Consider the following 25334-nt stretch of genomic DNA (forward strand, 5'->3'; position numbering starts at 1 on the left):
TGTGTGTATGTGAGAGCGTGAGAGAAAGAAAAAGTGTGTGTGTGTGTGTGCGTGAGAGACTGAATAAATATCAAACATGAGGAAATCTGCAGATGCTGAATAAGTATGTTAGGTTCATCAGACCTGGACAAATTACAAAATTTCAGAACAACTATGAAGGACAAAAGGGAAAGCTTACGATACAGCATTAAACATGACAGATGTTGGAAGCTTAACATTAAAAAGGTGCTGGAATGACTAATCAGGTCAGGTACAGATATGTCTGTGGAGAAAAGAGATTTAATCCCTCATCATGGAAAAATCTGAAACATTAACTCTGATTTCATTCTGTACAAACGTCCCTGATATGATGAATATTTTCAGCATTTTTTGCTTTTGCCAATTCCAGTGTCTGCAGATGTGTGTTTCTGTCTCATTCCTGATGTGGGAGGGGTTGGTTATAATCCCTCCACTGTAGCAAATCTCTGCAGAGGTTCGGTTCCTCTTCATGCAGTGTCCATAAAGTGATGGCCAATTATCCACACCAATGACGTTAAAAATCACTTTGATGATGATAGTGGACAAATATGAAAAAATAAAAGATGAGTCACTTCGTTGAAATGATCCTTGACATGAGTAGTCAATGTATGATTTGAACAACAAAATTTGGTGTAAAGTAACCCAAGCTATCAACATAGCTCCATGCTGGGACATACATTCAGTGGCCACTCATTAGGGACACCTGTACACCTGCTCATTACTGTAAATATCTAATCAGCCAATCATGTGGCAGCAACTCAAAGCACGCAGACATGGTCAAGAGGTTCAGTACAAACATCAGAATGCAGAAGAAATGTGATCTAAGTGACTTTGACCATGGAACGATTGTTGGTGCCAGATGGGGTGGTTTGAGTATCTGAGAAACTGCTGCTCTCCTGGAATTTTCACCCACAACAGTCTCTAGAGTTTACAGAGAATGGCGCAAAAAAACAAAAAAAAACACACTGAATGGCAGCTCTGTGGTTGAAAATTCCTTTTTAATGAGAGAGGCCAGAGGAGAATGGCCAGACTGGTTCAAGTTGACAGGATAGTGACAGTAACTCCAATACCCACACGTTAACAACCGTGGTGTGCAGAAGAGCATCTCTATACACTCAATACATTGGACCTTGAAGTGGATGGGCAACAGGAGCAGAAGACAACCAATATACACAGTGGCCACTTTATTAGGTACAGGAGGTAGTTAATCTCATGAGTTTAATTTCTTTAAAGACATTAAGTTCACCAACATCCACAAGTACACTGGTGTCATTAAAAAGGTTGGATTCCAGAATTTTCAGATCCATATTTTTATCTGTTACCCCTGATTAAAAATGTATATATTTATAATTCAACATCATCAGCAAAGTTATATCTTTGTTCTTCGGATCCATAGGTGATTTTGTTCGGAAGTTGCCCAGTATTCCTTCCTCTGGAACCACATCTAGCAGTGAGGATGTAGAGGATAAAGACAGCAACACAAACTTTGAACAAAGTAAGTTAAGTAACATTTAGTTCGGAGGGCTGATGTGAAAACTTGGATTCTACCATGTCTGTAAAAAGCCAAGGTCATTTGCAAATGTGAGAGGTCGCAGAAAAGATTCTGTAGATGCTGGAAATCTTGAGCAATGCACACAAAATGCTGGAGGAACTTAGCAGGTCAGGCAGCATCTTTGGAGAGGAATAACCCACTCAGGTTGGAAGGACAACATCTCCAACTAAATGTCATGAACATCAATTTCCCTAACTTCTGGTAATTCCTCCAAATCCACCTTCTCTCTTTTGCAATTCCCCACTCTGCGTACTCTCTCGTCCCTTCTCCTCACCTGCCCATTACCTTCTCCTTCCCTGTCTCCCATGGCCCATAGTCCTCTCCTGTTAGATTCCTTCTTCTTCAGGCCTTTACCTCTTCCACCTATTTCCTCTCAGCTCCTTACTTCATCTCCTCTCTCCCACCTACCCTCCTTCCCTTTCATTTGGTCTCACCTGTCAGCCTGAACTCCTTCTCCACCTTCCCACTATCTTATTCTATCTTCTTCCCTCTTCCTTCCAATCCTGATGAAGGGTTTCAACTCTTTATTCCTCTCCTTAGATGCTGCCTGAGCTGCTGAGTTCCTCCAGCATTTTGCATGTGTTGTACTAGAGAGTGCAGATGTTGTGATCTGAAGCACAAGCACACTGCTGGAAGAATGAAACAGGTCTCGTAGCATCTGTGGGAGCAGTGGAGGGGGGGGGGGGTTGGGAAGGAAATATCAACATTTTGGGTTAAAATCCTGCATCACGGCTTTTGACATCTGGCCAGACCTCAGCAACAGTCAATACCTCTACAACACACACGAAATGCTGGAGGAACTCAGTAGGTCAGGGAGCATCTATGGAAATGAATAAACAGTCGACGATTTGGGCCGAGACTCATCTTCGGGACTGAAAAGGAAGCGGGAAGGTGTCAGGATATAAAGGTGGGGGAGGAGAAGGAGGATAACTAGAAGGTGATAGATAAAGCCAGGTGGGTAGGAAAGGTAAAGGGCTTGAGGAAGAGAAATCTGATAGGGAAGGAGGGTGGACCATGGGAAAAAGGAAAGAAGGAGAGGACCCAGGGGGAACTGTTAGGCAGGTGAGAAGAGGTAAAAGGCCAGTGTGGGGAATAGAAGACGACAGAAGGGGTTGGGAGAAATGTTTTTACTGGAAGGAGAAATCAATATTCATGTCATCAGGTGGAAGCTATCCAGATGGAATATAAAGTGTTGCTCCTCCACCCCAAGGGTGGCTTCATCTTGGCGCAAGAGGAGGCCATGGACCCACCTGTCAGAACGGGAACGGGAATTAAAATGTTTGGCCACCAGGAAGTTCTGCTTTCGGCAGATGGAGCGGAGGTGCTCGACGAAGCGGTCCTCCAATTTATGATGGGTCTCACCAACGTAGAGGCAGCTGCATCGGGAGTCAATATTCCTTTCTTAGCATTGCATCTAAAGAGGCAACTCCAATAGTGAGTCAATCACCCAATGGTTCCTGAAGATGAATGAATGATGCCCCCAAATTATGGGGGTTGGTTCTGGTGCGACATCTCGAACCAAGGTTGTTGATGCATCTCACCATGATCATTTATTTCGTTATTGAGATACATCGCAGTATAGGGCCTCCCAACCCTTCAAGCCACACCACCCATCAACCCCTGATTTAATCCTAGCCTAATCACAAGATGATTTACAATGACCAGTCAATGTCTTTGGACTGTGGGAGGAAACTGGAGCACCTGGAGAAAACTTGTGCAGTCATGGGGAGAATGTACAAACTTCTTACAGACAGCAGCAGGAATTGAACCTGGGTCGCTGATATTGAAAACCCATGCAGTCATGAGGAAAACGTACAAACTTCTTACAGACAGCAGCGGGAATTGAACCTGGGTCGCTGATATTGAAAAGCGTTGTGCTAACCACTACACCACCGTGCCATCTCAATTACTTGATCTACATATCCAAAATGTTGGAGGAGCTCAGTATGTCAGGCAGCATCTATGGAGGGGAAGAACAGTCGACACTTCAGATCGAGACCCTTCATCATTTATTCCTCTCCATAGATGCTGCCTGACCTGCTGAGTTTCTCCAGCACTTGTGTGTGTGTGTGTGTGTGTGTGTTGCTCAAGATTTCCGCCACCTGCAGAACGTTTTTATTACCAGTGTAGCTGATAGATTTTTGATTGTCCCTTGCAGAAGTGGCAACATTTTATTTCAAGGTGAGCTGTGGTCCAGTGTAGTGTGGCCAGTTCTGACCTTGGAAAGGCAGGTATCTGTTGCTATTTACTAATTTGGCTGGAAACTTATTTCCAAGCAGGTATCAATGGGATGGCTCCCGAGATAGCCGTGTCCACCGGTCCCTTCAAGAACGTGGGCCTCTCAAAGGCTGCTCAGACACATCGTCTCAGGAAGCTTCGCACACCGTCCAAGTGCAGAGAATGTGACAGTTACGTGTACTTTCAGGGAGCCGAATGTGAGGAGGTGAGTAAAGAAAAATATTTTGTTTTACAAGAATCACGAGGAGCGTAGAAAGGAAGAACGTACTTAGTCTTTTTACCAGGCTTGGGGAATCAGGAACTGGATTTAAGTTGAGAGGGGAAAGATTTAATCAAAAATTGAGGACTTTTTTTACACAAAAGATGGTAAGTATAATTACAAAGAAAGTATGGCAGCACCTCTACTTCCTTTGGAGTTTGTGGAGATTTGACATGACATCTAAAACTTTGACAAACTTCTATAGATGTACGGTGGAGAGTATATTGACTGGTTGCATCTCAGCCTGGTATAGAAACACCAATGTCCTTGAATGGAAATTCCTACAAAAAGTAGTGAATTCAGCCCAGTCCATCACGGGTAAAGCCCTCCCCACCGCTGAGCACGTCTACTTGAAACATTGTCGCAGGAAAGCGGCCTCCATCATCAGGGACCCCCACCACCCCAGGTCATGCTCTCTTCTCACTGCTGCCATCAGGAAAAATGTACAAGAGTCTTGGGACTCACACCACCAGGTTCAGGAACAGTTATTACCCCTCAACAATCCCACTGTTGAACAAAAGGGGATAACTTCACTCACCTTCACTTGCCCTATCATTGAAATGATCCCAAAGCCAATTGACTCACTTTCAAGGGTACTTAACCTCATTGGATTGAACAATTTCCTGCGTGTTTTTACGCGTTGAGTTGCTGCCACATGATTGGCTAATTAGATATTTGCATTAACGATCTGGTGTACTGAATAAAGTGCCCGCTAAGTGTATATGAGACGGTGAGCCCTTGAAAGTGAGTCTGTAGATTGTGGAATCAATTCAGAGTTGAGGTGAGTGAAGTTATCCACACTGGTTCAGGAGCCTGATGGTTGAAGGGTAATAACTGTTCCTGAACCTGGTGGTGGGGGACCTAAGGCTCCTGTACTTCTTGTCCAAAGTAGTAGTGAGAAGAGAGCAAAGCCTTGTGCAGGATGGCACAGAGTCGACTGTACTTCCTAAGAAGGTTGGCGTCATTCAATGTCTGTAGTGAGATGCTGAAGATGTTCTATAGGTCAGTTGTGGAGAGCGCCCTCTTCTTTGTGGTGGCGTGTTGGGGAGGAAGCATTAAGAAGAGGGACGCCTCACGTCTTAATAAGCTGGTAAGGAAGGCGGGCTCTGTCGTGGGCAAAGTACTGGAGAGTTTAACATCGGTAGCTGAGCGAAGGGCGCTGAGTAGGCTACGGTCAATTATGGATAACTCTGAACATCCTCTACATAGCACCATCCAGAGACAGAGAAGCAGTTTCAGCGACAGGTTACTATCGATGCAATGCTCCTCAGACAGGATGAAGAGGTCAATACTCCCCAATGCCATTAGGCTTTACAATTCTACCGCCAGGACTTAAGAACTTTTTAAAAGCTATTATTAATGCTTTTTGAGATAGTGATTTAGATGCATATCATATTTTTTACTGAGTTAAGTATTGTATGTAATTAGTTTTGCTACAATAAGTGTATGGGACATTGGAAAAAAAGTTGAATTTCCCCATGGGGATGAATAAAGTATCTATCTATCTATCTATCTAAGCCTGGATGGTGGAAATTATTGAAGATAGATGATACTTTCTTGTGGCAGTATTCCTTGTAAGTGAGGAGAATAAAATATGTTCAATGCTGGATTAGTATAAAAGTGTGGTTGAACTTGGGAGTTGTTTTGGTGAGCTGACCAGGCTGTATGGTGCCATGACTAATGGCTGTAAAATATTATTTTATGGTGTACAGTATGTGGTTGATAATACTTACTGAAGCCCACCACCCCTACTGGAGCATAGACTGCTGACAACAGCTCACTAGAGTCCTCTTGTCCTGGGCCTGTCTTTCAAGTTGTCCCCAGGTGTAGCCCACCTTAAAGGTTCCAGATGAAGATCCTTCTTCTCCTAGAAATGAGGGATAACTCTGGGTTTTTACAAGATGGAGTCGCTAGCTCCTTGCCCAACTTCCCTAAGTTCACAGCTAGGCTTAGGACCTTGTATGGTGGAGTTTTGATAATACTAGATTCCGATTTTGTCAAGGCTAACTTTAGTGCATGAGGCAAAGATTAGCACGAACTATTCCCACTGGTGAATACAGTATGAATTTGACGGAACATTAACCGAATTGTAATTGCCCTGCAGTGCAATCTGTCTTGCCACAAGAAGTGTCTGGAGACTCTGGCAATCAAGTGTGGCCGCAAGAAGCTACAAAGGAAGCTGAGGTTGTTTGGCCGGGACTTCACTCAGACCTCGCGCGAGAGTCTCGATGGAATTCCGTTCATTATCAAAGCGTGCATCTCTGAGATCGAGCGCAGAGCTCTGAGTATGAAAGTAAGTAAATCCTCTCCGGATGTTGGAAATGATCCCTAATGCAATAATGGTTCGGCACAGCCAAGAAGGGCCAAAAGGCCTGATTCTGTGCTGTAATGTTCTATGGTTCTGTGCATTCAGTATACAACCAAACCATTGTGTTCAAGAAAGGTGGGTGATGTGTTAGTACGGCCATTAACATAATGCTTTACAGTACCACCAATCTTGCAATTATGATCGGGTTACAATTCTGTAAGGAGTTTGTGACTGTGTGGGTTTCCTCCGGGTGTCCTGGTTTCCTCCCAATTACTAAAGACGTGCGAGTTAGGATTAATGAGTTGGAGGCATGCTATTTTGGCACTGGAAATGTGACAACACTTGGGGGCTATCCCCAACACACCCTTGGACTGTGTTGGCCATTGGTGCAAATGACAAGGACAGCAAGGTAGCATAATGGTTAGCACAACACCCTTACAGTATCGGCGACCCAGGTTCAATTCCCACCACTGCCTGTAAGGAGTTTGTACGTTCTCCCTGTTACCATGTGGGTTTCCTCCCACATTTCAAACATGTACCAATCGGTATGTGAATTGGTCATTGTAAATTGTCCTGTGATTAGGCTAAGGTTAAATCTGGGGTTGTTGAGTGGCATCACCATTTGGGTCAGAAGGGCCCGTTTCCGCACTGTATCTCAATAAATAAAAATAATAAATAAATAAAACTCATTTCACTGTGTTTCGATGTACATGTGATAAATAGAGCTAATCTTAATTTTTAAAGATTTTCTTTGAAATAATTAAAAACTGATGTGTCATTCGGTCCTAAAATTGCTCCATTGCCCAATAACTGAATTATTTAGTCATTCATGCTGTTGAATGAATGAGTTCTCAAACAAATGTAGTCAGTGCGATGGAGGTTTGCACATATTTGTTTGGATGCTCAGGAGGGTTGGTAAGTTTATGGGTCAGATCGAGTCTGAGGTTGCCAGCTGCGATTCTCACACATTCCAGGGCCAGACTGACGCGTCTCCTGCCCCCCGATCCAGTGGCAGAGCAGATGCTGAGGTAAAGCCTTGCTATCTGTCAGGTTCATCCTCGACTTTAAGTGTTTATATCTTCCAGAGACATTTAACAAGTCTTAGTTTTTAATACTTAAAATATTTAAGAAAATCAAAAAAACTTAAAAGGACAAATAAATAGAATTAACTTAACGGTAAATTAACAAAATTAGAAGTAATTTTCTTTCCTTCTTGCCTCCTTATCTAAACGCTTGGAATCCCAGTTAAAAGCCTTAGGATGTGCTGGGTTTGACCTGGCAAGTGTTGAACTCTCAGCAAAATGCTGAGAAATCCCAGCAGGACAGGAATTATCTACATGAAGTCCAGAAATGAAGGGTACTGATAGATTCAGCCCATTAAAAGTGTTAGAAAGTCCGAAAATCTCAATACCCAACACAAGGCCACTGGTTTGGATGGCAGCAGGGTTCTGCCCAACAACTTCACAAAGGCAGCACCATATCTCCATGAAGTGGCATGTCGGCTGAACTCATTCCTAATCATTCCAGGAGTTTAGTCTGTCATTTTAAGTTATTTTGATTAACACGTGTAGAACTGAGTTGACAAGTGCATGTTAGCGAAGCCGTTGGCTCAGTGCTTTACTGTGCCAGTGATCAATTTCCGCCGCTGTCTGTAAAGAGATTTTACGTTCTCCCTGTGACCGCACAGGTTTCCCCCAGGTGCTCTGGTTTCCTCCCACATGCCGAAGACACATACGTTAGGGTTAGTAAGTTGTAGGCATTCTATATTGGTGCTGGAAGCACGGCAACACTCGCGGGCTGTCCCCCAGCACGTTGTCAGACTGAGTTGTTTGTTGACAGAAATGACACAATTCACTGTATGTTTCAGTGTTTCGAAGGACGTGTAAGAAATAAAGTTAACTGTTGCAGCTTTCTGTCTGTGAGGCAATTAATTTTATTGTGTTTGCTATTCTTTTCTTCACCAAATCCCAGCCCGACTTCCTCCTTTATCTCCAAGGTTATGCTTTCTGCTTTCTCACTGGAATAGACATCTCAATTTCCTGTATCTTCCAGACCCTTTCACACTCCCTTTACCTTTTATGAGACAGCTGCTGCAGCTGGTAAAACCCCATCTTCCCCAGAACACACTGCTCCAATTCTACACTGTCATCACAGAGAGCATCCTCACCTCAGCCATTACTGTCTGCTTTGGTACAGCATCCTCTCACAGTAAACGGAAATTACAGGGGATTGTCAGGTCAGCGGAAAAGGGTCATTGGCTGCAGTCAACCATCACTGCAGGGCTTGTTTGTGTCCGGGACAGAGAAGTGGGCAGGAAAATCGTTATGGACACCACCCACCCTGCAAACTGCCTTTTCTAATACTTACCTTCTGCAAAGCACTATAGGGCTATTAAAACAAAAACTTCACACCAAATTAAAAGTTGATTTGGTCAACCATTCTAGTTAACACCTCCCCACCCCCCTCTGTCTATTTCCTCAGTCACTGCACTGTAGACACTTTAAACCACTTTCCATAATACTGTTTGCATGGTAAGTACATGCCTGTTTTCATGCATTTATACACATTTTACTCCATATCTGTACTTTAACCTCAAACTTTAATATAATTCTTTATAATTGTTGAATGTTATTATTTTTTGTTGCCTGTCACGCCAACACATCGCAGTGAATTCCTAATACATGTAAATGTATATTGCGAATAAAGTTGACCCTTGATTCCTGATGGTGCCTCTTCAGGGCATCTACCGTGTGAACGGTGTGAAGACCCGTGTTGAGAAGCTGTGCCAGGCGTTTGAAAATGGGAAGGACCTTGTGGAACTCTCGCAAGCATCTCCGCACGACATCAGCAACGTACTCAAACTGTACCTGCGACAGGTGATGAAGGGTCTCTGATTCATAAGGTCCCATTTTAGCGGGAATCATCTGAAAACAGCATCTCTGAGCTTTACCAATAAGACGTCTGATGAGGAAGGGTTGAGTGAGGAAGGGCTTTTTTCTTGGGAGCGAAGGAGGGTGAGAAGCAATGATACAGGTATACACGTTGTAAGAGGCATAGAAAGATTGGACAGCCAATGACTTTTTCCCGGGGTGAAATGGCTAATCCCAGCCGGCATAATTTTAAGGTGATGGAGGAAATTACAGGGGGAATATTGCAGGTAAATTTTTTTTAAAGAGAGTGGTGGGTGCGTGGAACTCTGCCAGGCATGGCGGTGGAGGCAGATACATTAGGGGTATTTAAGATGCTCTTAGATGGGTACATGGATGAAGGAAAAATGGAGGGCAGTGTGGGAGGGAAGTATTAGGTTGATTTGGAGTAGGCTAAAAGAACAGCACAACATTGTGGGCCGAAGGGCCTGTACCGTGCTAAATTGTTCTGTTTTCTACGTTTTTATAATATCATTTTATCTTCCTGTATACTGCTGAATGTTCCTCTGGTTATAATTGGGCAGCGTTCTAAAGCTCTTGGCCGAATGATAAATACTGATGTTTTACAATCGTGGATCTCGTGCAAATAGAAATGTCTAATACAAATGGAGGAAATTAATGATCTGGCAACCTTTAACACACTGTCGTCGATTCTTAAGATGTCCATGACCTTCCTTGAGGATGAAACAAACTGACTTGTGTGTCTGACGTTAGCTTCCAGAGCCGATAATGTTGTTCCGCCTCTACAACGATCTGATGGGCCTGGCCAAGGAGAGTATGCAGTGCACAGGGGACGGAGGAGGCAAGGAACCGTCAGTCGAGAAGGAGGACTTACTTCTGGTGTCACGGCTGAAGGAGCTGCTGAAGGAGCTGCCGCCTGCCAACAAGGACACGCTGCAGTACATCATCAGACACCTCAGCAGGTGAGTTCAGACCTGATTCCATCCGGCTGTTGCTAGGGGCATCTTGACCTCTGCCATGTAGTGATGAAGAGAATAGGAAGGGATTTGCTTTTGGTCGTCTAAACGCACAGTACTTGCTGACAAGAACTCATGTGTAAAAGTGGAATGTAATTGGCCAGGGTACCGGGGCTCATCGTGGACAGATTCTGGTTATTCAAGATTCAAGTTTATTTACCACATGCCACAAAATGTGTCAGTGATTTGTCTTCCCTACCAGCACACTGCCACACATTCCGGCGCCAACACAGCATACCCCACAATGCTCAGCAGAACAATACAGAACGTGGCAAAATATAACACACTAACAGCAGCAAAACAAGCCTCGCTGCGCCTCCTCCTCATTCACGTACATGCAGAGTCCTTTAACCCCAGGATAGGCCTCTAGCCTCCAGACTCGGGCCTGCAGACATCAGGCTTCGACCTCCGCAGTGGAGTCACAGAGACTCGTAGACTCGGCTCCGGTCAACAGGCCTCGACTTCTGGACCTAGGGACACTTTCGTCCACTCTCTGCCGGTCCAGCAAACAGGACAGATGTCCCATGTCCGTGTTACTGGTCTTTGAATGCGGAGTGGAGACTCAAGACTACAGCTTGACCTCTAATTCCTCCACATCCTCATTCCTAAAGCCATAACCTGACCCCTTACTCCCTGGTCTGTCCCCAAAACCATCCTCACAAGCTTAAAAAAATTAATTAAATACTAATCAATTAATAAGACAACTAAATTTGAGCTGCAACTCAACGGCGTTCGCTGCTTGGTGCCATCTGGACATATTCATGGCAATTCCTTTTGGAATACCACTGTGAGGAGTTTGTGTGTCCTCTCCATGACAATGCAGGTTTCCTCCGGTTGCTCCAGTTTCCTCCCAGAGTCCAAAGATGTGCCAGTTGGTGGGTTAATTGGTCATTGTAAGTCGTCCCCATGGTTAGGCTGAAGATAAGTTGATGGGTTGCTTGGTGGCTTGGCTTGAAGGCCAGGAAGGGCCTGTTCTGTGCTGCATCTCAATCAATCAATAAGTAAGTAAACAAGCAAGTCAGGATGATGTAGAGAGCTGTTCCCGCATGGGTGAAAGAAAACTGGAGGCTGTGTAGGAGGGAAGGTTTGGCTTGATCTTGGAGTAGGTTAAAAGGTCAGCTCAACATTGTGGGCTGAAGGGCCTGTAGTGTGTGGTACTGTTCTCCTGCGTTCTATGCTCTAATATTTTCTGTCACTATTTGAATAACTTTTATCTCTTACATTTAGAATTTCAGATCTTGAACAACAGAATAAGATGTCTCCGAGTAACCTCGGAATCGTATTTGGGCCCACACTGATGAGACCCAGGCCGACCGAGGCGACCGTGTCCTTATCCTCTTTGGTTGACTATCCTCACCAGGCTCGGATTGTGGAAACTTTGATCACCTCCCACTCGGAGATATTTGAAAGCAAAACAGAGTTCAGCATGGCTTCAGATGAAGATACGTTGGATGACGCGCCGCCAACTGATAATTACAATGAGGTAGGACCTTCCTCCAAAGGATGTGAATTTCTTCATTGCTTGAGAGGTGGATGTTGTTTTACAAGGTCACCATTCATTATCCATCCCCCTTGAACTTCTAGGGGATGAAGGTTTTCTCATGATGCTGTTAAGTTGAGAACAGCAGGAATTTATTATTGATTTGTTGAGATAGAGTGCAGAATAGGCTCGTCCAGCAACTCCCGATTTAACCCTAACCTAATCTCGGGACAACTTACAATGACCAATGACCAATGAACCGACTAACCACTGTGTCTCTGGACTGTGGGAGGAAATGGGGTGTATTCATCAGCAATGCAGGGACGGTGATGTGTTTCCAAATCCGGACAGAGTGTGTCCTGGAGTTGGGCTTGCCGGCAGTCCTGTGTGTCTGCTGCCAGATCGTCTAAGGGCTCTAGGTCAGAGGTGTGAAACGTACCTACTGCAAAATTCCAGTTTATCGTTGCTGAGGCACCAGGTACATGACCAACTTGCTTGCAGCAGCATCACAGACACATGGGTTCAGACAATATTATTGGTTTAACACCAGAGTCACGTTTCCCACGTCAGCTTTGTGGGTTGGACTCTGTAGTTCACGCTCTGATGTGTTTCTTGCACGATCTCGATCGGCTCCATGGCCTGAAGTTAATGAACGGCACAGAGCGAGATTGAACTGAATAAGCTTGGACTGGTTTTTTGCTTTGATGTTTTATGTTCTGTGTTTCTTTTTAGCTCTTTTTTTTGCCGTTTGTGCATTGATTTTTTTGCTCGTTTTTTTTGCACATTCTTTTTTGTGTGTGTTGGGGGTTTGATGTATATCGTTGAGTGGGTTTTCTTTCTTTGTTTCGTGGCTGTCTGCGGGAAGACGAATCTCAGGGTTGTATGCTGCGTACATACTTTGATAATAAGTGTACTTCGAATCTTTGAATACAGTGAAAAGCTTGCTTTGCATACTGTTCATACAGATCAAATCATGGCGCAGTGCTCTAAGTTAGTACAGGGTAAAACAATAATAAATCTACAGGAAAAGTGCAATGCAGCTAAACAATAAAGCACAGAACATCACATAGATTATACACGACAGCAATTAAAAAATAGAGGAACACACGCAAAATGCTGGAGGATCCCAGCAGGTCAGGCAACATGTATGGAAAGGAATAAACAGTCGATGTTTTGGGACGAAGCCCTTCTTCAGGACTAGGAAAGAGGGGGGAAGATGCCAGAATAAAAAGGTGGGGATGGGAAGGAGAAGCCTGTGGGTGGAAATGGTAAAGGGCTGGAGAAGCTGATAGGGGAGGAGAAAGCAGATTCCGCTTTCCCTCTTCCTTTTCAATCCTGATGAAGGGTCTCGGTCTGAAATGTTGACGATTTATTCTATTCCATTGATGCTGCCTGATGCTTTGGATTTCCAGCATCTGCAGAGTCTCTTGTGTGAATAAGAAAATGGGTTAACTTAGCACCTCTGACATGTCCCTGGCATCAGACACACGTCCAGTGGCATTATCCAGGCCTTTAGTGAGTTCACCAGCCACACCTAGCTGTTAAAGGTGCAACAGTAAGTCACAAGACAAGAAACAAACCCCAGAGGGGGTCCTGAACTGAAGGATCTGGTCAGCCTAAAACATCCACTGTTTATTCCCTTCCATAAATGCTGCTTGACCTGCTGAGTTCTTCCGGCATTTGTATGTTGCTCAAGGTTTCCAGCATCGGCAGAATCTATTGTGTCTATCTTTCAAATATTACCCTTTGTTTCCAGCCATTCTGGTTCCAAGTTATCGCCCTCCCTTACATCCCATGACTTCATTTTAACTAGCCGGTCACATGGGACCTTGGTCAAAAATTTATTATCTACCTCAAGTACACTGCCCTGATCCATCCTCCTTGTTTGATCCTCAGAAAATTCAACTGTTTGTCGGATGCAACTTAATAAATCTGTAGTAATTGGTCCTGATTAAAGGATTAATGCATGAGGAGCATTTGATAGCTCTGGGCCAGTACTCTGTTGGAGTTTAGAAGAATGAGAAAGAATCATTGAAACCCATCAAATATTGGAAGGCCTATTTAGAGCGGATGTGGAAAGGATGTTTTCTATAGAAGGGAGTCACAGAGGGCTCAGCCTCAGAATACAAGAACATCCTTTAAAACATTTCTTACGGGGGCTAAGTCTTTTAATATATTTAAAGTGGAGGTTGATAGCTTCTTGATTAGCAAGGGTGCCAAAGGTTATGGGGGAGAAGACAAGAGAATGGGGTTGAGAGGAATAATAAATCAGCCATGATAGAATGGTGAAAACATGATGGGCCAAATGGCCTAATTCTCCTACTTGTCTTATGGTTTTAATAATTTGTGCCTTTCTAAATTGTTTACATTTCAGAGAGGATCCTCCAAGGCAAGTGTGGGATCGGGGAGTGATGTGCCTTACCTCGATGAGACTGGGGAGTTTGACAGAGATAGACTGTACTCCGATACACACTGTGGTGAGTATATTATGAATGGCGATGCTTACTTATTTTTAGCAAATATCTTTTCTCTTTTGTGTGAAGGAAAATAAGAGGTGAGTTGGTAGAGGTGTATAAGATGATAGGAGGCATAGATCAAGTGGATAGTCAGAGACTTGTTCCCATGGTGGAAATGGCTAATAGGTGATTGGAGGAAAGTACAGGGGAATATCAGAGGTAAGTTTTATTTACACAGAACAGTAGGTGCATGGAACACACTGCTGGGGTGGTGGTAGAGGCAAATGCATTAGGAGCATTTAAGAAACTCTTAGATGGGCACATTGATGATTGGAGTTCTATGTAGGAGGAAAGGGTTAGACTGATTTTAGAGTAGGTTATATGGTTGGCTCAACATTGTAGGCTGTACTGTGCTGTTCTGTTCTAACTCAAAGCTATCAGTATCCCACTTTAAGCCATGAAAACCTTTTACACTATCCACTGTATCACTTACTAACTCACTTCCTTGTCTAAGTCATTTATAAAAATCACAGACAGTAGGGGTCCCAAAACAGATCCCTGCAGAACACCACTGGTCACTGACCTCCAGGCAGAATAAACTCAATTACTACCATCCTCTGCCCCCTGTGGAAGCCAAATCTGAATCCCTGTAGCCAAATTTCCCTGGATCCCATGGCTCCTGACTTTCTGTGTGAGCCTACTTTGAGGAACCTTGTCAAAAGGTTTTACTAAAATCTATATACACCACATTCACTGCTCTATCTTCATCAACTCTAAGAAGTTGCGTACAACGGTCAAGGACTTGCTCAATGCAAGCTTACCACTAACATTTATTGGGAATTTGTCATTCACGAGAAATAATTGCAATTCACAATCCCAATCATGAATGGTGTTTAGTGTACGGGGTTACACTTGGCAGAGTATCCTTGTCGTGTAGTGTGTGTCGCCCAGGACATCTAACAGCACACAAACCTGTTATTACTCAACCTCAATTGTTAATAGATCTGTGCTCTGAAAATGAATCCAAACACAGGACTCTCTGTGGCAGCATAAAAGTCATGGGTTAAGGGTAAAAGGTGAAATGTCTAAGGGAAACGGGGATCTTCTTCATGCAGAGACAGACAGACATACTTTATTGATCCTGAGGGAAATTGGGTTTTGTTACAGTCGCAGCAACCAAGAATAGTGTAGAAATATAGCAATATTAAACCATAAATAATTAAATAATAATAGGTAAATTATGCCAAGTGGAAATAAGTCCAGGACCAGCCTATTGGCTCAGGGTGTCTGACACTCCGAGGGAGGAGTTGTAAAGTTTGATGGCCACAGGCAGGAATGACTTCCTATGATGCTCAGTGTTACATCTTGGTGGAATGAGTCTCTGGCTGAATGTACTCCTGTGCCTAACCAGTACATTATGGAGTGGATGGGAGACATTGTCCAAGATGGCATGCAACTTGGACAGCATCCTCTTTTCAGACACCACCGTCAGAGAGTCTAGTTCCACCCCCACAACATTACTGGCTTAACAAATGAGTGAATGAGTCTGGAACAAACAGTTTGATGTGGTAGATGTGGGTTCGATTGTTTGGATCGGAGGGCTATGGAGGGCTCTGCTTCAGGTGCAGGTGGATGGGACTGAGCAGAATAATAGTTTGGCACAGACTAGATGGGCCAAGTGGCCTGATTCTATGCAGTATGACTCTGTGACTCGATGTTATTCACCAGTTGGCAAGGTGTAGCACCTGCTTCACCCCTCGATCGGGGTCACATGAAGCCAAGGGAGCAGGTGGTGGATGGTCGTATAAGCAGCTGGTGCATATCACAAGTCCTGGTTATGTGACCACTGACATCAAGCAGACGATCTCTGATAATGGCTGGGGTCACCTGTCTTGTATTGACACTCCCCAGAAGAAGGAAAGGGCAAACGACTTCTGCAGAAAAATTTCCCAAAGACCATGATTGCCCATGTCATACCACATGGTTCATAATGAATGAACAGAATTAATATCAATTAATTGAAAATAATTTTTGCTTCTTATTGGGATATTTATGATTACTTGGTTGGTTTGAACTTAATGGTAAAGGATAAAGTGTTTAATTTCTGATGAGTTCTCTTGTGGAGTTATTCATATCTTGAAATTATTGGCAGCGGATTTGAAATGACAGTTGGCGCACCGTTTCCATGATACTAATAACTATGCACTCTCTCGTTACAGACAACTCTTCGGAATCTCGTGAGCGTTCGCTGGGCTCTGACTATGAGCTGGAAGATGCGACCTCTGAATCTGGTACAGGATCTGAGGAGAGGATGCAGAGGAACCAGAAGGGGAGCTTGGTGAAGCAGGAGAGTGTGGCTAGTGCCGATGAACCGCCGCTGGGGAATGACAGCGGAGAAGACGAGTCTGCCTCAGAGGAAACTGAAAGAAGTCAGACTCGGAGCTCGGACAGTGACCTGGCACAGACTGAGCGACAAGTGCCCGAAAAGACTCGAGAAAGTGTAAGGTCACCTCCTCAAGCGGAGAGAGGTGGGCAGGATCTGCCCGGCGCTGACAAACCAGACCTACCGAGTGACTCCAGCCAAAGCCTGGCTGATTTTAACACAAACCAGTCAAATAACGTGGACAGAAATAAGTGGCTGTCTGCTCATCTCAGGACGCCACTTCAGGTCAAGGAACGGCGCACGCAGCTGCCGTGGGTCTGGATGCGTCATGGAAAAATAGACATTGGTCTTGAAAGTCGGGACCCAGAATTTGTCTAATCATCTTTTACCACAAGTGCACCTATCGACCAGCAAGCACCCAAGGTACTTTGTAATGGGACAGAGAAAGGACTGTGTGCAACCGAATTTCATTATACTTTCACTGACTCAATGATTCATATCTCGAAGCCAAAAGCTGTGACTCTCTGCCAATAGATACATCCGGACATTGTCCGGATTAAAATGTGAATTCATGCAGGGAATCCGAAAGTTGGAACAATCCTCTCAGTTTGCAACAGTAGAAATGCAGTGCAATAATCAAAGTTCAAAGTAGATTTATTATCAAAGTACGTATATTCACAATGCACAACCCTGAGATTTGTTTTCTTGCGGGCATTTCCCATAAATCCAAGAACTATAATAGAATCAGTGAAAGTCCGCACGCAACAGGGCAGACAACCAGTGTGCGAAAGACAACAAACTGTGCAAATACAAAAGATTAAAAAATGAATACTGTAAATAAGCAATAAATATCGAGAACATGAGATGAAGAGTCCTTGAAAGTCAATCCATAGGTTGTGGGAACGGTTCCGTGATGGGGCGAGTGAACGTTACCAGCTTAGGTACAAGAGCCTGGTGGTTGAGGAGTAAAAACTGTTCCTGAACGTCGCAAATGTGAGTCCTGAGGCTCCTCTACCTTCTTCCTGATGGAGCAGTGAGAAGGCAGCATGTCCTGAGTGGTGGGGATCCCTGTATAGATGTGCTCAATGGAGGGGAGGACTTTACCCATTATGGACCGGGCCATATCCACTACTTGTTATAGGATTTTCCATTCAAGGGCATTGGTATTTCCATACCAGGTTGTACTAATTTACTTTGAGCACACTGAAAGTCTTGGAAAACCAGACAAAAGGTCTACCAGATCACATGACCAAGCATTGACAGTAGACATCCGCATCTCCTAATCTGAAATATACTTTGATGAAGAAGATTTTGTTCCTATTAATGGGTATAAGATGCTTTTTATCCATTAACAGAAGCCAGCATATGCAATAGCAGTAATGGATTATTAAGATTTGGCTTAGGTTTTTAGAACGCTTTGCATCTGGCTTTCTCTCAAAGGTTTTAGACCCACAATTGGGCCTTTGCAGCTTTTTTTCAGCTGTTGGATCACAGTGAGCATCAGAATTTTGCCCAATCCTATCGTCCAACGTGCACATGTCCTTTCAAGGAGGGGGAGGAGGGCTTCACAGGATAATGGTCAAGAGCATAAGTGTGGCTGGTTTTGTAACTGTCTACCAGCCTAGGAGTGCCCAAAACCAGTCAAAGTGCACTGATGAATTTGGATTGCGCAATGTAGAGCAAGCAGAATACATTCCACATCTCTGTGTCTTGTAGACGTCGGCTGGTCATTTGGGTGGCCACCCATCACTTCGACCACCTCGGTGTAGAATTCAATCCCTATTGTCTTTTAGCAATGTACTGCCCTAAGATAAAAAACTTTGCACAGTGGTTTCCAATCAAAATTTAGATTAATACATTCAATGTCATTTTGACCCAGTAAATGACTTCAGAGTCTCAATAGTAATTGAAAAAGAACAAAATAGCAGAAGTACTGTAAATTGCATTAAGCATGGTTAGAATCCCTCCATTTGTGAGATGCTGTTTCATTAAAATAATAGCATAACTTAGTGCAAACGTTAAATGAAACCGTATTGTTGGGTAAATATATTGAAAGAACAACCGTTTTTAATTTTATTTGTGAGGTAGAAATACAACAAACCTGCTGAAGGCAATTGTGGAGTCAGAGATGGTTACATTTAAAGGAGACTCCTTTGGTAGAGATGTATCTCCACCCCACCATCACTGAATGGACACTTTTGTGTCAGCTGCCCATTATTTCCCCAGATCCATCATTGGGAACATCTCTGGCCAATGAAACGACTTTAAGGGCATGGACAAGTGGGCTATAAGGGCCAGTTTCTGTGCTGTACATTCCTGTAGGTCTATAAAATTGTAGGCTTTGATGAAATAGGCCCTTCAGCCCATCATGTATGTGCTGACCATCAAATACCTATCTATACCAAGAGGCATAAGAGACTGCAGATACTGAAATGCAGAGCACAAAACAAGCTGCAGGTCAGGAACAGATACTCCACAGATGCTGCCTGACCATTGGAAATATATGGTGGCCAGTGAAAGAGCTTATATTTAATGCTAGAAGCATTGATGAGACCACATGATAGGAATTAATCCTTGGGCATCTGGAGTAGCAAAAGTAAGACGACGGCGGAAAAGAAGATGAACGAAACTTTCTATTAACAGTGGAAGGATTCAGAGCGAGAATAACCGAGCAAAGGTCATGTCCAATTCCTCCACTTGACCACCTTCAGTTTGAAGAGGGTCCACATCCACAAAGAAGTCTTGAAGAACCATTATTAGCAAGGTTTATACGTACACTTGAATAAGATACTGTAACATACCTACATGGTTCTGCTCTTCTGTTGTACAGCACTCTGTAAAAGTCTTAGGCACATGCATATAGCTAGGGGGCCTAAGACTTCTGCACAGTACTGTAGTAATTTTATGTATTGCACTGTACTGCTGCCACAAAAAAAAAACAAATTTTGTGTCATATGTGAGTGATGATAAACCTGATTCTGATTTGGGTCTCTATTGTGGGCTGAGAGTGGGAAGAGGGCCAGGCAGAGAGGAGTCATGTTTTGGAAAAGAGGAAAGGAGCGGGAAGCACCACAAAGACACTCTGTAATGATCAATAAACCAATTATTTGGAATCAAATGAGCTTGCCTGGTGTCTCAGGGCTGCGTGTGTCTGCACCCACACCACCCCTGGCCCCGCACCCCTCCTGCGGCACTCCACCCTCACCATTCCCAACAGCCTTTGCTCATATCAGATCTGCAAACTCACTCTCCGCTCCATGTTGACAAATACAGTACCGTGCAAAAGTCTTTGGCACCCCAGTTACGTATATATGTTCTTAAGACTTTTGCACAGTGCTGTAGATGAACAGTATTTTTTTGCAGTATGAGTCCAGCATTTATTGATGGGTGTTAGGAAGCATTGGCTGCTTATTGAGTAACTTGTCTCCAAGGAATAAAACTTTGTTTAGCGCATGTGTGTGTGTGTGTGTGTTGGGACATAGTTATGGTTTAATTGAGCATAAAATGGAGCGAGTTTTCTGTGCAAATGTATGATGAAAATGGAAGCAAAGGGTTAGAGTAGAACCACGTCAGTTCTGTCCATTTCTATCACATGCACTGGATGTAACTGGAATATTTATCATGGGAAAAAGTATTAAATACACCGGTGTGTCTTGTAAAGTTCACAGTTTATAATAAATTTATATATACTGAAATTATGGTGAAGGAAAGCCTGTCTTGTCCAATTTGTACTTTTAGAGAAAATAATTCTTTTGTACATTCTGTTTGTGCATTGGAACATTATTAAATGAGCATTGATTTCCTTGCAAAATAAGTACTTTTTAAAATTCATCTATTGTTTATCCCCACTGTTACGTATCACCCTCCTGTTCTAGTTCAGCAGTAGGAGCAATCAGTTCAGAAACCTGGGAGGGTGACTTATTCCCATCATAATAATTTGCCTTAAACATAGAACGATATCCCAAGGCATCTCATAGGAATACTGCTGGGGAATAAACCACACAGGGCAATGTTGGGACAGGTGCAGGGCACCTTAAATGAGGAGAGAAGTCAAAGCGTTGAGCACTGAATTTCAGAGCTCAGTCCTGCATAGTTCAACTCACAGCCTCCAAGGGTTAAAATCGAGGTTACTCGAGGAACAATTTCCATAATTATTAAGATCCTGAACTCCCTGTGAAGGTAATTTCTATCACTTTGTGTTGGGGTACTGGAATCTGCTTATTCTGAGTAACAAAAATAATCCATAAGGCGTAGGAGCAGAACGAGGCCATTCAACACATCGAGTCTGCTCTGCCATTACATCATGGCTGATTGATTATCCCTCTCAAACCCATTCTCCTGCCTTCTCTCCATAACCCTTGATAATCATTAATTAAGAACATATCATCTTCTGCTTTAAATATACCCAGTGACACAGCCTCCTCAACCGTCTGTGGCAATGAATTCCACAGATTTACCACCCTCCGGCTAAAGAAATTCCTCCTTATCTCTGTTCTAAAGGGATGTCCTTCTATTCCGAGGCTATGTCCTCTGGTCCTAAACTCTCCCACTAAAGGAAACATCCTCTCCAGGTCTGTTCTATCTAGGCATTTCAATATCCGATAGATTTCAATGAGATTCCCCATTAAAATAACTATTATATAACTACACATGCTGTACCACACAAGATGAATTAAATTTGTATTTAAACACAATATTTAAGCTTTAATGATATGGCACTTCATTACTTTTAATGTTCGTACACCAGATATTCAGCAGGACCTTAGTAAAGATAGTTTGCTTTTACTTTGTTTTATCAGTCACAGTAGCGTAGCAGTTAACGCGACTCCATTACAGCTCGGGGGCATTCCGGAGTTTGGAGTTCAATTCCAGCGCTGCCTGTAAGGAGTTTGTTTTCCCCGTGACCGTGTGAATTTCCTCCTTGTGCTCTGGTTTCCCCTCGCAGTCCAGGACATTTCCGGTTGGTATGTTAAGTTGTCATTGCAAATTGTCCTGTGATTAGGCTAGTGTTAAACAGGCGGGTTGCTGGGTGGCGCAGGTTATTGGCCAGAAGGGTCAGTTCTGCTCTGTACCTCTGAATAAACAAAAATGAATAAATTTGCTTCAGGCTCGATATATTTTTGAGAATACAAGCATTTTGTGCACTGGCATGTACGTTTTCAAATGGGTACATGTAGCCTCACTTTAGTACAGTTATGTAATTATTCAGTTACATTATGACTGAGATCTCGCCAATTAAGTATTTTTTAAAATTCCCAGCTGCATATTGTTTAATTTGTACATATGATTGGGACATTTTTATTGGATTTTAAATGTAAAAGGAACCGTTCTGTGTAAAAGTTTTATGAATCTTTGTTTGGTAATGTAAATAAAAGATATTTTCTGCCTGGATTGTTCGGATTGTAAAAGCGAATTTATATTTCTGATATTATACATCACTATGTTTAATAACAGATGTGTCTGTCATTATTTTCAGCTTGAATGGTTATTATCATTAATCAGGGTACTGCACTCCTCTTCAGTGAATGCAATGCATGTGCCTTTTTCATTTAGTCACTCCAACGTGGACAAAACTAGCACAGATTCTGCAGATGCTGGAAATTCAGAGCAGCACAAGCTAAATGCTGAAGGAACTCAGCTGGCCAGGTAGCATCTATGGAGAGGAATAAAAAGTTGATTTTCGGGCCAAGGCCTTTCGACGGGTCTGGTAAGGAAAGGGTCAGAAGCCAGAGTAAGAAGGTGGGGGTTGAGTGCAAGCTGGCAAGTGTTAGGTGAAGCCGGGTGAGGGGGAGGTTAGGTAGGTGGAGGAGAGGGGATAAGGTGAGAAGCTGGGAGCTGGCACTTATCTAACTTCCCCCTAACCTGGCTTCACCTATCAGTCCTACTCCTTCCCCTCTCCTCACATTCTCAATCTGGCTTCTTCCCCGTTCCTTTCCAGTACTGCTGAAGGGTCTCAGCCCAAAATGGTGGCTCTTTATTCCTTTCCATAGATGCTGCCTAATCTACTGAGTTCCTCCAGCATTTCAAACATTCAAAGTACATTTATTATCAAACTATGTACGCAGTATACAACCCTGAGATTCTCCTTCCAACAGACAGCCACAAAACAAAGAAACACTGTGGAACCACTTCAAAGAAAACATCAAACACGCAAAAAGGAAAAAATTGTGCAAATGGCAAAAAAAACAAGTCAAAAACACAATATGAAACATCAAACCACAGTCATTGAAACCGTTTAGGAATGTTTAGTTCGGCTGAGTTCAATTTAGTGCTGTGTTATTCATTGACTACAGGCCGCAGAACCTGTCTGCTCCCATCAAAATGGCAATAAAAAATAACTCATCCACAGATAATTTCTCTTTACATTTCGTACGTATATACAAAATAAAATTACAGCATCCTAATCCTAGCCTTTTAATCATCTTCACTTTTAATCATTTGACCATTGGTCCCATGTCTCATGTGGCCTGCCATCAAAATATATTTCTCAAATACTCTTGTAAAGTGCACAGGACTGTTATATTATAGACATTGCAGGAGGGCAAGTTGTCAGTGAGTTAAGCAAATGCTTAACACGTTCCTATACTCGAGGTGCATTTTTCACTAGCAAAGACTTTTCAGCTCAAAACAAATTTCACGGCCTATGTCAGTGATAATAAATTGATTCCGATTTTAAAAAACATGCCAAATTCTGAAAGTTTCAGGAAAAGTAAAGAAAAAGAAGTTGAGATGGTAATGTAAGTGCCATCATAATGAAGGCACGACAACACCTCTACTTTCTTTGAAATTTGCGCAGATTCAGTAGATCATCTAGAACTTTGACAAACTTCTAGATGCACGATGGAAGCTATCCTGACTAGTGCTTCATGGTCTAGCATGAAAACACCAATGCCCAAGAATAGAAAAGCCTACAAAAAGTAGTGGATACAGCCCAGTCCATCAGAGGCAAAGTCCTGCCCACTACTGAGCACATCTATAAGGAGCGTGACCACGTGAGAGAAGCATCCATAAAAGGACACCCCAATATCCAGGCCGTGCTCTCTTCTCAATGTTGCCAATGAGTAATCATCATTATTATGTGCTGTGACATGGGCAACAATGGACTTCCATCTGGTCCTTAATCTGAGAAGTTCTAATAAACTCTTCAAAACTTTTGCTTTTCCATCCCTTGATACGAATGTCCAGCACCATCAACTGCAATTTGTTTTCTTCCATCAATTTTTCCCATCACTGCAAGATGTTTGAGCTTTTTTCTTCAGCACATGTCACAGAAATTCCAGCTGCCGTTTCCTGATTGATGATTTCACTTCTCTCCTTATTCTGGCTTTTCACAATGCCCTTCCATGATATTTTCATCATTCTTCTTGAAAACCACATTTCTGCTGCTTCAAGTCTTCCCTTGTTTTGCTCTGATGTTGTCCAACATTCGCTTCCATAGGTTAGTGTGGAATGAATGTAGAACATCAACAACCTGAGTTTTGTACCCATAGAAATAATGTACCCATAGAAATTAGTACCTTTCTCAAACCCTCAAACGTACATTTAGCAATCCCAGTTCTCCTTCTAATTTCAACATCAGCTCTATCATCTGATCTTCCATTGGGTAGGAAGTACAGAAACATCAGGTCCCACACCATCGATTTCAGGAGCAATTATCCTTCAACCATCAGGCTCCTGAACCAGAGTGTATAACTTCACTCACCTCAACACTGAACTGATTCTACAACCTATGGACTCACTTGACAACTCACGTTCTCAATGTTATTTATTTACTCAATTGTATCCGTGCTGTTTGTCTTTATTTTGTGCATTGGTTGTTTGTCAGTCTTTGTGTGTTGCTTTTCATTGATTCTATTGTATTTCTTTGTTTAACCGCCTGCAAGAAAATGAATCTCATGATAGCATATGATGAGTACTCTGATAATAAATTTACTTAGAATTTCGAACTGGTGCTGCTAAATTAACAAATTTCATGACACGTGCCAGTAATAATAAAACTTTTTTCTGATTCTGAATGTTAAAACGATAGCCAGGATCCTCTTACCTGAGCTCAAAGTCTTCACTAGGTCTCTAGACTGTGGGGCTGAAAGGAGGTGCCTCACTGGGAGGTGACAAGAGAGCAGCGAACGATGTGTCAAAAATTAGAATATTGTGATGAGAAATAATTTAAAAATGGTGCTGTGGTTACAACAGAATTGTAACTGCCCAGTAAAAACAGACAGACAGACATACCGAGGGAAATTGATCAACGCATTCCTCGGTTATCTGAGGCACTGAAGGAAAGGTCCTAACCATGTGGTAGTGAGATTTGTCTTTTTTTTTATCGTTAGGTATCGCCTGGCCTGCTGAGTTCCTCTGGCATTTCATCTGCAGAAAATGTATAGTCTCTTGAGTTTACTGTATGTTATATTTCCCAATGCAAACTATCACACTCCAGAGCTTGGTGCTGGATTGGCAGATTTTCTGGTCTTCTGGATGTTACTGTTAATACCCCCAACACTCTTTTAATTCACTTTTTACAGATGTTACGCTATTGAGTCCGGTGCTCCCGGTGCAGTCTCCTCTGCATGAGTGAGCCCCATCATAAACTGGGGGACTGCTTCATCCAGCAGCTTAGCATCATCTGCCACAAGTGGGACTGACTTCCCGATGGCCAGGCATTTTAATTCTGATTCCCATTCCCATTCCGACGTGATGTTCCATGGAATCCTTTTGTACCAAGATGAGGCCAACCTC

At 43.0% G+C, this 25334-nt stretch overlaps 1 protein-coding gene across 4 annotated transcripts in view; it reads left to right on the forward strand.

The window, feature by feature from the left end:
• Positions 1-22049, forward strand: part of LOC140739753 (rho GTPase-activating protein 45-like) — a 181928-nt gene extending 159879 nt beyond the window's left edge. For 3 of the 4 annotated variants that reach the window (XM_073068234.1, XM_073068231.1, XM_073068233.1), the window contains exons 16-23: positions 1415-1513; positions 3847-4013; positions 6172-6360; positions 9114-9251; positions 10017-10225; positions 11507-11762; positions 14134-14236; positions 16435-22049. In XM_073068234.1, coding sequence (XP_072924335.1) covers positions 1415-1513; positions 3847-4013; positions 6172-6360; positions 9114-9251; positions 10017-10225; positions 11507-11762; positions 14134-14236; positions 16435-16976 — 1703 coding nt within the window. In that variant the 3' untranslated portion in view covers positions 16977-22049. The remainder of the gene's footprint in view (positions 1-1414; positions 1514-3846; positions 4014-6171; positions 6361-9113; positions 9252-10016; positions 10226-11506; positions 11763-14133; positions 14237-16434) is intronic. The other variant, XM_073068232.1, reaches the window with a different exon arrangement.
• Positions 22050-25334: the final 3285 nt, after the last annotated feature.

Source organism: Hemitrygon akajei, chromosome 16, assembly GCF_048418815.1.
Source record: "Hemitrygon akajei chromosome 16, sHemAka1.3, whole genome shotgun sequence".
NCBI classification, from domain to species: Eukaryota; Metazoa; Chordata; class Chondrichthyes; order Myliobatiformes; family Dasyatidae; genus Hemitrygon; species Hemitrygon akajei.